Here is a 12,572-nt window from a genome sequence, read left to right as displayed (position 1 = left end):
CCGCCCCCGGCAGACGGCAAAGGCTTGTACGGATACAGTCGGACAGTCACCAAGCGGTCCTATGAGCAACGTATGCGGTCCGACTCCGAGGATGAAGAGGAATACGATCCGCAATTGCGAGCGGGGCCTTCCAAACGACGGCGTCGCCGAGTGTTTGAAGAAGAGGAGGATGAAGAGGAGGATGATGAAGAGGAGGGAGCGGAAGAGGAGTTTCACCTGGAGGACATACGCAACACGCCGCAGGAGGAGGATGAGTTCGAGCCGACGCCAGGCCCCGAAGACGCGGGTCCCTCTCATACTCAGCACTCCCCGCCCATAGTCGCGAAGATGCCCCCTCCCCCAGTCCCCGCGAAGACGTCTCGGAACCCTCCCGCTCCGCGCCCAGCTCGCCGACCCCAGGTGTCACAAATGCCCATGAGTTCCCAGGCGACACTAGTCGGGAACGCGGTCTCGCAAATCCCCCAGCCGAGGACTAGTCAGCCGAAGAAGAAGCGTAAAATTATGAACTATGTTCAAGTACCCGAGGGCATCCCGCACGACCAAGTTCAGTCCGAAGAACCTCCGCGTCGGACGGGCCGAGGAGGTAAGGGCAAGGAGCGCGCTCTGCCTGAGGAAGACTACGAGTTTGAGACAGGCAGGGATCCGGTGGACCAGGACGAGCTCGCTGTGCAGGATCTGCTGGAAGATGTAGTCCTGTCCAGTCAAAGACGCCACTCTCGTGGGCAGAAAGCACAAGATGTCTTCGTGGTCGACTCAGAAGAAGAGTTCGAAGTGAGCTCTCAAGATCTGGAGGCAGACGAAGGGCTTGAGGAGTACGAATTCGTGGCGGATTCCACAGAGTTCGAGACGGCACCCCAGGAACTCAAAGAAGAGAACATTTCTGAAGAGTTCGAAACGGCACCCCAGGAGTTCGAGCTGCGACGTCGTCCGCGGGAAGAAGACGAAGGAGATGAAGATGCGACCGAAGAGGAAGAGACGGACAGCGACGACCAGCGCATGATACAGAACATCGGTCTCCCCAGTCGACCTCGGGGAGGCCCTGTCCGGCGACCCGTCCCCCAGCGGGAGGAGGAGGAAGAGTCGGATGACGACGATGAGAGTTTCGCGGCAAGCCTCAACCTTCTCGGGACTATCTCAACCCCTCCTCTCCGACCCACACCCACCCTCGCGCAGAAGCCTGCCGAGCCTGCGCTCCCCACCCCCTTCGCTGCACGCACACGTCAAGGCCAGCAGCGGCAGCGTGCCGTCGCGCGCATGTCTTCATCGGAGAGCGCCGTCCCTCTCCGTGGCACGACGGCGAGTGTTGTGAAAAAAACGCTAGAACGCGAGGCACTCGAGGCGGAATCATACGTGCCGCCAGCGGGGACGCGTGCCTCCCAGGAGACTAGACGACGAGCCCGAGAAGCGCAGGAAAGGAGTGGACGGGATTTACGGTCTCGCAGGGTACCGCGGTGATACGCACGGATGTCGATGATTTATGACATACACTATCTAGGCAATGGACTTGCGCCCTGTGCACGCTACTTACTCGAGGAACATGCTGCTTTATTGTAGGACAATTGTAATTACTTCTCGATCGGTCTGTGAGTCTCTGATCCCGCGCACTCACCATTGTGCACCAAATTGGAGGGGCCACCATACGTCCATGTTCGGACCCGCACCGAACGTCCTTACTCCTCCCGCATGCGATCCGTGTCTCTCTCGCGGTGGACGAACGCCGCCAGTGCGACATCTCCGTCTTCGGGCCAAGGGGTTCTTCCACACTCGCCTCCCTCGCACGCACGACCAACTCCGACGCGGCGGACAGCCCTATGTGCGTCCTCCCTCTACACGCAGCCGACTAGTGTCGCCCGCTCGTCGGGATGCTTGAGGGCCGGCACGAGGGTGGGGGAGGGGAGAAGGGCGAAGCAATGGTGAATAATGATTATTGTAGCGTTGCGTCTATGCAAGAAGTAGGGTGATATTAAACACAACAGTAGCACGGAATGAGGTAGTCCAGTACTATGAGGACGAAGACGAGCCTTGCGGACTGTCGGCGGATGGAGACTCGGGTTGAGACAAAGGCGGGCGTATACCTCGGGTCAAGTCCACGATTGGCAGGGGTAAAGGGGTGCCCTCAAACTCAGCCCAACCGCCGCGCAGCCCAATCTCCACCACACGGGTCAATATCCGTGCAAGTTCATCGTGCCTGCTCGTATGTCAGCGGTCGGTGGCGACAAAGAAATGTGTGGACGCACTTCGCAGCTTCGTCGGCCATGCGTTCCTCCTGCAAACGCGCGAGCGTGTCGACGCGCTGGTTCAGCCCCTCCACGCTCTCCTTGAGCTGGTCCAGTTGGTCGTCCACGTCGTCGCGTCGTCTCGCTTGCTTGTTTGACGAACGCCATGTCTCTCCTAATATGAGGCCTGTAGCGACAACAAACAGAAAGCCTTCAGCGAGCGCGTTGGCGCCATTGTCGATCGCTCTACGCGGGCATGAGCATAACATGGGGAGCACGGGAGATGGCAGGTACATACTTTGTTTCAGAGAGCGGTCGGACGTGCTTGGCAGGCTCGCCGAGAAGATTCGTGCGCATCTTAATTTCCGTTTGGTACATGCGCTGCGCTAAGCCAACGCAGATTTGGCGGAACATCTCATGCCTAGTGGTACAAGTTCAGATGAGCATACAGAGGGCCTAGTAGAAAGCGTGTACGCACTGTTTGGCTTGCGTCTTCAGCTGGGCACTGATAGGTTTTGCCAGTGTCTTGCACCGTTGAGTGACGCGTATGTGCACATGGCTTGTGAACTCACTCGGATGACTAGTGACGCAATCTTGGCGGTGGCCATCGTGCGGGGAGTGCGGGTTGACGAGGGACGTCTAGATCAGGATAAGTAGAGACAGTGAAGCGGCACGGGGTGAAGCAGTAGTAGCGGATGAAGTGGACGGAGGGAGCAAGGTTCTTGAATTGCGCGACGGCGCGGTGAGCGTCGTGTGCGACGGCACAGATGATGTGCGCGCCGAGGGGCCTCGTCAACCGTCGCCGGCCCGCCACCCGCTACATATGTAGGGGGGAAGAGCGCTGAGCAGTCCCCACCCTGCTTCAACTTGCCCACCACCACGACCATCATCCCCGCACCCCGGAAAAAGCCTTCAAGGCACCCCCCAGACGTACCCGAAGACCGCGATATGGTCGAAGGGATCACTCCTGCATCCGTAAGCACTCACATCCAGGTGCAAGGTTCCCAATCTCACGTTGCATATATGCAGGCTGCACACGGCGTAGCAGAAGATGACAGCGCGCTGCGTCTCGAGAGGATGCGGGTCCGAGAGGCTCTCAACGCGCGCGACGTCGCCGTCAATCGTCTCGCCGACGCGTGCGCGTCCGTTCAAGAAAAGTCCAAGGCCGTCCATGAGCTCCAGCAGGAGAAGGCTGAGCTTCAGAGGCTACTTGATATATGCAATAAGAAGAGGGCAGAGGCCATCGACGATAAGGAGAACGGGCCTTGCAAGTGCCAGGAAGATGCGATATCGGAGGATGAAATGTATGCTGAGGGCAAGAACGAGCTCAAGGCTACGATGAAGAAGGTGGAAGATCAGCTAGCGGCTGTGCGGGTCTCGGATCCTGCAGGCGGCGGAGAGACAGACGACAATAAGTACAAGGTGAGCAATAGGTGCTCTGCCATCACCACTATGTCTTCATCGTCGTTTTTTAGTCTGCTGTAGCGAGGATCACCAAGTTGTTGAACGACTGCTCCTCCGCGACGACTCCGCTCAGAGACGTTGCCAACGTGTATGCTCTTCCTCCGCTGTCGAGTCCGTTCACCATGCCTCTCACTCCGGCGATCGATCAGCCTGACTCTCCTTGGACACCCATCGACGGAGAACGCACAGTGAGCACCTTTGACCCGCCACGCGGAAATTCACCTGACTAGGATTTCCTAGACACTCCCAACCCTCAGTACCACGGAGAAGATCAATGCAAGATACGCTGTGCTTGCTTCTCTCCCACTCCCTTCGGGAATTCCAGAGGATTCTCTCACGCCCATTCTAATCCCTTCGCCGCATTCTATACATGAATTTATCGCAACGACATCCGGGGTAGGTGCGCCTGGTCTTGTGGTCCGAGCCAATCTAACGAAGTCTTGAAATTTATCAGCCCCTCCGCTCCCAGTAAGTTTTGAAATCGCGCCCTACTAGTTGACGTTGCGCATTTTGGCAGGCTGGGCAACTATCGTGTCTTCCAGCAATCGACGACGACCTGGTGCCCCGAGCGCGAGGAACATGGGTACTACCTCACTCCGGTCTTCAAGTGTAGCACCAACCCCCGGGTCAACACTGCACATCGTTGGTCTGCTGCCGACATTGCATCCAGATTCGACATACCCACAGGTATCTATATTCGCACTAGCGAATCGATACTAGCTTAATAAACACCGACGGCAGAATGTTTCTACAACAAGGACGGAAAGTGGTACTACGCCGGGATATACAAGTCGTTCCGTCTCGACGATCTCTGTCCGCAAGAATGGGAGTGCTTATCGACCGAAGTAAGGCCATCTTCATGGTCTTCTTGCTCATCTCTACCACTTATCATGCAGACTTCGCAAGCCCTCATCAAAGAGACACTGGCAGCGCGCAAGAACACCTCTCCACAAAACATCTACGAGGTCTCCCAACTCTACTCGGCGGGTGCTCTTCGCGTGGCTTGCATCGGTGTCCAATGCATCGGCTTCAACAACGCTCTCTACCGTGACGTCCTCCAACATGCTGTCCTGTGTTCTCAGTCTGGCAAATGGCGCGGCTCCACTGGAACCTTCTCTCCTGGACTTGGACTGACACCTGGAAGCGCTGGCGGTGGTACTGTATGGAACAGCCCGACGACGAGCTGCGTCCCTCCTGGTAGCGGCCCGGGGAGTCCGATTGGAATGGGCATCGTCGGCACCATAGGCAACGGGCGGGGGATCATTGGGCTTGCACCTGGTGTTGCTCAGTCCCCGCAGACACCGACTGTCAGGGTCACGCAGCAAGGCTCTCAAGACTCTCAGACTACTTTTGGTGGGCGCCCCGCCTGAACTTCGTGGAAGGGTCTGTGTCGATGGTTGCTCTCCGTGTTCTTTGTTCCCGCTTGTAACGTCTAGAATTCCGGACTCTGTTTGTGGTTGGGTAGCAGTTGAAGGACGTGTAGTATAGAAACACATATGTACAGTTCGAATCCGCAAATGTTTGGTCCAATCACTCGAGTTTTCGCAGTATGCATCCACAAGTGAAAGCAACAAACCATTGAGTGTGAGTGTGGATTAAAGCGCTTCTTATATGCTTAATAAACCGGTCAATAGAACGGCGAGACACGCATCCTGATTAGTGGAAACTCTAATTACACGGCACACGCTGTGAGAGACGCGCAGTGCGCCCCGCTCATCCACCATCCACCACATCGACCAGCTATCCTCCACGACATCCTCCACAATCCTCCCTGATGTCGCAATGGGGTCAGGGCTACCAGTATCCCATGCAGACGGGGTATAACCCCCAGCAGTTCCAACAGCTTCCTCCTCAACAGACGGGCTTCCCTGGCCAACAGCCAGGGTTCCAGCAGCCCCAGCAGACGGGCTTCCCTGGTCAGCAAAGCTTCCAACAGCCTCAGCAAACTGGATATCTCGGACAGCTTCAGCCCCAACGCACCGGCTTCGCTGGCCAGCTGCAGCCCCAGGCCACAGGCTTCCCTGGCGGCTTCCAGCAACGCGCACCCCCGCCCCCCGTCCCGCCCGTGCCCCCTCTCCCCTCTCAGTTCCAGACGCAGCCGCAGCAGAACCAGAGCGGCTTCCTCAGCGCGCAACCCGCGAGCAACTTCATGGGGGGCTCCCCCGGGCTCTCCCCGCTCCAGGCACAGGCGACCGGCTTCCCTGGGGGAAGCGGGGGCCTGCGCCCGCTCGTTCCGCAGGCGACCGGCTTCGTCGACCCGCGGCTGCAGATGATGACGAACACGTTTCTGCCCGCGAACACCGCCTCGCCCTACAACGCCGCAGGCCTCCCGCAGTTCCAGCAGCAGCAGAGCGACTTCAGCCTCCAGCAGTCGTTCCAGCAGCACAACCAGGCGCAGCGCGGGAGCGCCGCCCCACGCGTGCCGTGGACGCTGTCCAAGGGGGAGAGGAAGCAGTACGACCAGATCTTCCGCGCGTGGGACACGTCGGGGACGGGCTTCATCAACGGGCAGACGGCGTTGGAGGTGTTCGGGCAGAGTGGGCTGGATAGGAATGATCTTGCGAAGATCTGGTGAGTGGTATTGGTTTATGCGTATGGCTTGTTCTCACCCAAGGCAGGGGTCTTGCGGATGTCGACAACCGCGGCAAACTGAACCTCGCTGAGTTCCATGTGGCCATGGGTCTCATCTACCGAAGTGCGTGCGGTTTCTGTCATTGTATGCGCCCTTCTGACTCGCATACAAGAGCTCAACGGGAATGAGATCCCCGAGATGCTTCCGCAGGAGCTCGTCCCTCCGTCACATCGCGATTTGGAGAACTCTGTTGACGTTCTGAAGGACATTCTCAAGCACGACACTCGCGCCCGTTCTCCGGCCGCCCCTGACGCTCAAATATCTCGTCTGCGCGAACGATCCTTCTACTCCAACGCCGAGGGTGCTGGTGGCCGTCAAGATGCCACTGTATACAAGTTCAAAGACGAGGCTCCGAGCGGCGGCTTCTACCAGCCTCGCAATCGTCACGTTGACCGTGCCGCCATCCGCACGGACAGCGAGAGCGCCAGCCCGGCTGCAGACCTCGATGATATGAAGCGCCAGTTGGAGAACACCGTTAAGATGCTGGACCGCGCCGCGGACGAGAGGGACGCTCGCACTGCTGAGGACGACGCGCTGGAGCGTGAGATGTCCGACTTGCGCTACCGCGTCAAGAGGGTACAGGAGGACATCGACTACGCGTCGCGTGGTCCGCGGTCCGTCGCCAAGGACGATGAGCGCCGCAAGCTCGAGCGTGAGCTCCTGGAACTCATGCACGAGAAGCTCCCCGACCTCGAGCGCCGCGTCAAGGACCGTGAGGAGCGGAAGGAGAGGGAGAAGCGAGAGTGGGCACGCGACCGCGACCGGCGCAACGAGCGGTTCGGACGTTACGACGACCGCGACGACCGCCTCGGGTCCAGCAGATACGACCGCGACCGCGACTACGAGAGACCCCGGAGCGCTTACGACCGTGAAGACCGCGACCGCGACAGGGATTACCGCGACCGGGATCGCGATTTCGACCGCGATAGGCCTTACTCCCGCAACAGGGACCGCGACTATGACCGTCCGCGTAGCCCTGCCGTTCGTGACTCTCCTGCACCACCACCACCGCCGCCTGCGCCCACAACTTCCTCTCGTGCTCCTCCCTCCGCGCCGTCGGAGCCCAAGAAGCCCATGACTGCTGAAGAACGCCGGGCCCTTGCTCAACAGAGGATCCGTGAACGCCAGGCCGCCCTTGGCATAATCGACCATTCGCCGTCTCCCACTATAGACACCTCAGTGGGAGACCGTCTCGCTCAGGAGAGGAAGGAAGCCGAGGAGAAGGCCAAGGCTGCAGAGCTCGAAGCTGAGAAACGGGAACAACTTCGCAAGGAGCGTCTGGAGGGCGAAAAAGCGCTGAAGGAAGGCAAGTCACCCACTTCATCCGCCGTTCCTGCAATCCCACCTGCTGTTTCCTCGCAAGTGCCGACTCCTAAGCCGACTCCCCCACCTGCTCCGAAACCTAAGGCCCCTGCTCCGCCCCCACCACGCAGCAAGGGACCTCCGCCGCGGCCCCCTCCTTCTCGTGTTACAGCGGCCCCAGTGGCTCCGGCGGCACCCCCAGCACCTCCGGCAGCACCTCCCGCTCCTGCGCTTGCGCCTGCCGCTGCCCAGCTTGATCCTGAGGATGAAGCTCTTCGCGCTAGAGAAGAGGCCGTTCGCAAGCAGCGCGAACGACTTGCACGTCTTCGTCAGCTTGAGCAGGAGGAAGATGAGGCACGGCAGGCAGAGGAGCAATACCAGGCTCGTCAACGTACGCTCAAGGAGCAGAGAGAAGCCGCGACCAAGGTGGCGGCGGCACCTCCCCCACCTCCTCCTGCTCCAGTTGCTGCTCCCGAGCCCGTCACCCCGGCCGTTCCACCACCTCCTGCACCCCCAGCACCCCCAGCACCCCCAGCGCCACCTGCTGCCAACCCACCCGCCCCCGGCTCGTCATCTCACAATCCTTTCAGCCGCATGATGGGACAAGGAACGAGTGCAGTGTCTTCCCCTGCTGCTGTCACGGCTAGCAGCACGAACCCGTTCTTCAAGTCACAGACTGCTGCCCCCGATGCTCCCGCGCCTCCCCCTGCGCCCCCGGCCCCCGTACGCACGCCGTCTATCCCCGCGCCACCCAAGAGCCCCGCACCTCCCGCCGTCAGGACTGGTTATCACACTGCCCCCGCGGACGACGATGACGACTGGGATGAGATCAAGGAGCATGAGAGCGACGACAGCAGCGACGACGAGCTTGATTCGTCGAGGGATACGCGCAACAAGCTCGCCCAGCAACTGTTTGGCAACATCATGCCGCCCTCTCGCCCTCAGTCGGCTGCGGCCTCTGGTCCTGCTGAGCCGGCGAGCCCCGCCCCTCCTCCACCGCCCCTCCTCCTCCATCGGCGCCGCCCATGACCATGAATATCCCCGCGGCAGCTAACGGAGCGCCTCCTCCCCCGCCCCCTCCCCCTGGAGGTGCAGGCGGTGCGGTCGCTGCCCCCGCCCCCAGCGGCGGCCGCAATGCGCTCCTCGGTGCCATTCAGGCGGGAGCCAAGCTCCGCAAGGCGAAGACGAACGATCGCAGTGCCGCTGCATTGTCCGGTTCAGTCCTAGGGGATGCCGCACCCCCCGACCACATCCTCAATGCGGCTCGCGCGCCCTCCCCACCTGCGCCTGAGCCTGAGCCCACGCCGACGCCGGTTATGTTGTTTGCCGAGCCCCCGGCGCCTGTGGAGTTACCCCCGATGGACACGCCGAGGAATTCGAACCGTGAGTCCGTTGACTGGTATGCCGGGCTGGCTGCTGAGGGCTCGGCGGTGCAACGCCTCGCGACGGAAATTCCGGACACAGTTCAAGAGGAAGAAGAAGAGCCTGCACCCGCACCCGTCCCTCAAATCCAGGTCGATGGCGGCGATGACAGCGCAATGGCTGATGTGGATATGAGTACTGGTGAGTAGATGACGCCTTCATTCTGCTGAACTGTTCGCTAATGCATCACGCAGAGTACCGCGTGCGCTCACTCTACACGTACGAGGCCCAGCGTGCTGAAGAATTGTGTAAGCAGTCGTGCCTGCTTTTTTGACGAGCTCGAGTCATTGACCAACCACTTAGCCTTCGCCGAGAACCTGATCATCACTGCGCACCCCTCCAAGACTGGTAGCGACTGGTTGTACGGCACAATCGTTCGTGACGGCAAGACCGGGTTCTTCCCTAAAACCTACGTGGAGCAGATCACTCCTGGTACCCATCCAGTCCGATCCGCCTTCAATTTCTTATGAGCTAACACGTATGTAGCCATCGCCCACGCGATGTACGACTACAACGGCGCGAACGCGGACGAGCTCCCGTTCTCGGAAGGCGATCAACTCACGATCGTGGAAAAGACGGATGCGGATTGGTGGAAAGCCGAACGGGGTGGAATGGTGTTCATCGTGCCCGCGGCGTACCTGACACTTGCAGATGGTTAGTGTGCTCAGTCCTGCATCCCCAGCCCACTTGTTCACGTTGCCCGCAGGCTGAGAACTCTTCTTTTTCTTTACATGTAACTCTCGACTGAATCTCGGACAATAACAAACTACGCGGTCGCACACACACGAATAGTTGGCATGACCCCGCTTACAGCACCAAACCCGCTTCCCACCGCCGTGGGCGCAACCAGTCCCGGCGCGGAAGTGCCCGCGCCCACGCGGCTCGACCTGCACATCGATGTTCCAAACGTGGACGAGATCCCGAGCGACGATGAGCCGGATTCGGAAGCAGAGTCGAGTGAGTATGAGACCGCAAGCGACTCCGAGTCGGATTCGGACGAGGAAGAGCCCGATGAGGACGCGCGCGGAGAGGAGCGCGCCGCGCGTGAGGCAGAGCGTCAGCGTGTCCTCGAAGCTGCCGGCCTCATCGTGAAGCAGGACGCCTCAGCGCAACCGCCGCCGCGCCCGGTGCGGCGCAAAAACAGCCGGCGCGCAGCCCCCGCGGTACCCGACCGCGCGCGCGCGGTGTCGCCGCTGAAGGAGCTCCCGCCGCTCCCGCTCGACGACGCGTACGAGCGGTACGAGGCGTTCCGGCAGAGCCACCTCGCGGTCGCGGCCTCCAACAGGCTCTCGGTCGCGTCCATCGACAGCGTGGGGACGTCGAGCCCGACGGCGTCGACGTTCTCAAGCGCGGCGCCGACGAGCGCGAGCGTGGGCACAGAGGGCGGCGCCGAGGGGCGGCACGGCGGGGGCAGCGGCTTCCTCAGCTTCTTCGGGCGGTCGAAGACGCCGGCGAACGACGGTGAGGCCGCGACGCCGACGCGGCCTGTGATCTCCGCGCCGATCCTCCAGCGCGAGCCGTCGCCGGGACCAGAGGCGGAGTTTGGGACGGTGAGTGCTCGTGTGGGCGTCCGGGTGTGGGAGGGGACGCTGATGGAGAGCACACCGGACAGTCGTGGGCGAGCCTGGTGGACAAGTCCGCGCTCACGGGGATCCCCGCGGGCGAGCGCAAGCGACAGGAGGCGATCTTCGAGCTCATCGTCACCGAGGGCGCGTACGTGCGCGACCTGCAGCTCGTCGTCGAGGTGCGTCTGGATGGCCTGGGGCAAGGGTGGCTGACCGAGGATGCGCGTGCAGCACTTTTACGCGAACGTGTACTCCATCCTCGACCAGAAGGCGCGGACGGTCATCTTTGCGAACGTGGAGGACATTCTGCTCATGAACACGGTGCGTCGACTGCAATACGATATGCGTATACGCTCAGGGGACATTTGCAGACGTTCTTGAGCTCGCTGGAGGAGAGGCAGAAAGACTGCCGGCTGTACATCGACAAGATCGGGGACATCGTGCTGTCGAACATGGAGAACCTCTCTGTGTACATGGTAAGGCGGATCTTGGACGTTCGTTTCGTGTCGCTCAGTCATGCTCTTTAGGACTACTGTGTGAACCAGGCCACGGCCATCAAGGTGCTCCAGAGCCTCCGTCAATCAAACCCCGAGCTCTCATCGACTCTTCAGGTAAGACACTCGGTTTTGCTCTGAGGACTTGTGTCTGATACGCCTACAGCGGCTCCGCGACGACCCGGCCGCACGGAACCTCGACCTTTCAAGCTATCTTCTCGTGCCCAGTACGTCGTTCGTCGTTGACGTATTTCCTTGTGCCCATGGTTTATTCCCCGCAGTGCAACGGATCACGCGGTACCCGTTGCTGTACAAGCAAATCATCCAGTACACTGACCCAGGCGAGGACCGGACGGGCATCGAGCGTGCGCAGGCGATGGCCGAACGCGTGCTCAGTCACATCAACGAGACGATCCGCGAGCAGGAGGGCCGAGAGCGGCTCAAGGAGATCTCGAAGGACCTCTGGGTCGGCCAGGGGTGCGTCTCCTCCCCACATGACGGCTTTGGCGCTGACACCAAAACGCAGGCGGCTCGACCTCACCGCGCCGACGCGGTACATGGGCACGCGCAAGCTGCTGAAGGAGGGCGTGCTGACGAAGGCGAAGAGCGGGCGCAAGCTCCGCGCGTTCCTGTGCAACGACATCCTCGTGCTCACCGAGGCGACGACGATGTCGCTCTACCGCATGGTGCGCTCGGGGTCTCTCGTGTCATGTTGCGATGCCGTCGCTGACGCACCCGCCGCAGCCGCTGTCGCTCGGGGAAGTGGAAGTACGCGAGTCGACAACTTCGAAAGGTGTGCTATTTCGCCGTTCGTCTTCAAACGGTTCGGCTCACTCCCCGGACAGACGACGCAGCGTTCCGGCTCGCGATGGCCTACCCGCGCGGAGGCGACACCATCGTACTTCGGGCGACGTCTGTGCGCGATGCGCAGGCGTGGATGCAGGCCATCTACACCGCATGCAAGCACTATAGAGACGCGCTGAGAAGAACGACGCGGCGATCGCGAGGTTGAAAGGGATGCATTTCAGACTAGTGGTATGTGTTCGGGATATAGGACACACGTGAACGTTTAACCATAGCAGTATTAATGGGGGCATAATTGTATATTCTATTCGTGCGGCTTGCATACAGGAAGGGGGAACGCAGCGACGACAGCTAACGAGAACAAGACGAACCTTGGAATGGAAGTGAAAAACAAGACCCAAGGGGATCTAGAGGGTACGGCAAGTTAGTTGATAATCGACACTCAAGGCATCACGCAGAAAGATTCAGAGAACCGCGTCTCGACAGTTGCCCTTCCAAAGGAAGAGGCTCTCAGACGGCACTTCCTAATTGCATTCGGTTTGGGGATCATCCGAAGGAGGCAGCCCGTGTCGGCGCAACGATCAGAGAGAGGAACTCACCCAGTGCACCCCACGAAGTTTTCACAATGGCCGGTCGAGAGCGCGTGCCATGAACGTTGCTTAGAGAATGATCT

At 60.4% G+C, this 12,572-nt stretch overlaps 3 protein-coding genes across 3 annotated transcripts; 2 read left to right on the top strand and 1 right to left on the bottom strand.

Annotated features, from left to right (window-relative positions):
• Nucleotides 1–2,001: 2,001 nt before the first annotated feature.
• BXZ73DRAFT_106586 (OPA3-domain-containing protein) lies at nt 2,002–2,824 on the bottom strand (the record flags this gene model as incomplete). Its single annotated transcript, XM_048016657.1, has 5 exons — nt 2,002–2,188; nt 2,238–2,462; nt 2,515–2,637; nt 2,695–2,741; nt 2,789–2,824. 5 exons carry the CDS (start codon nt 2,822–2,824, stop codon nt 2,002–2,004), a joined length of 618 nt encoding a protein of 205 aa, XP_047872603.1.
• A 469-nt stretch (nt 2,825–3,293) lies between these two features.
• Nucleotides 3,294–5,050, top strand: BXZ73DRAFT_92797 (uncharacterized protein; the record flags this gene model as incomplete). Its single annotated transcript, XM_048026481.1, has 7 exons — nt 3,294–3,682; nt 3,706–3,868; nt 3,921–4,080; nt 4,176–4,367; nt 4,422–4,525; nt 4,577–4,892; nt 4,926–5,050. The coding sequence occupies 7 exons, from the start codon at nt 3,294–3,296 to the stop codon at nt 5,048–5,050; spliced, it is 1,449 nt and encodes a 482-aa protein (XP_047872602.1).
• A 404-nt stretch (nt 5,051–5,454) lies between these two features.
• Nucleotides 5,455–12,107, top strand: BXZ73DRAFT_54895 (uncharacterized protein; the record flags this gene model as incomplete). Its single annotated transcript, XM_048021239.1, is given in 16 exon segments — nt 5,455–6,251; nt 6,299–6,375; nt 6,425–8,575; nt 8,587–9,177; nt 9,231–9,284; nt 9,340–9,468; nt 9,523–9,694; nt 9,887–10,586; nt 10,649–10,780; nt 10,833–10,922; nt 10,973–11,077; nt 11,129–11,212; nt 11,262–11,322; nt 11,377–11,572; nt 11,622–11,781; nt 11,889–12,107. 16 exon segments carry the CDS (start codon nt 5,455–5,457, stop codon nt 12,105–12,107), a joined length of 5,718 nt encoding a protein of 1,905 aa, XP_047872601.1.
• Between the last annotated feature and the right edge of the window lie 465 nt (nt 12,108–12,572).

The sequence above is a fragment of the Epithele typhae genome, assembly GCF_022376455.1.
Source record: "Epithele typhae strain CBS 203.58 chromosome Unknown BXZ73scaffold_86, whole genome shotgun sequence".
NCBI classification, from domain to species: domain Eukaryota; kingdom Fungi; phylum Basidiomycota; class Agaricomycetes; order Polyporales; family Epitheliaceae; genus Epithele; species Epithele typhae.
The sequence above is the reverse complement of the archived record's forward strand: the minus strand, read 5'-3'. Positions and strand labels throughout refer to the sequence as shown.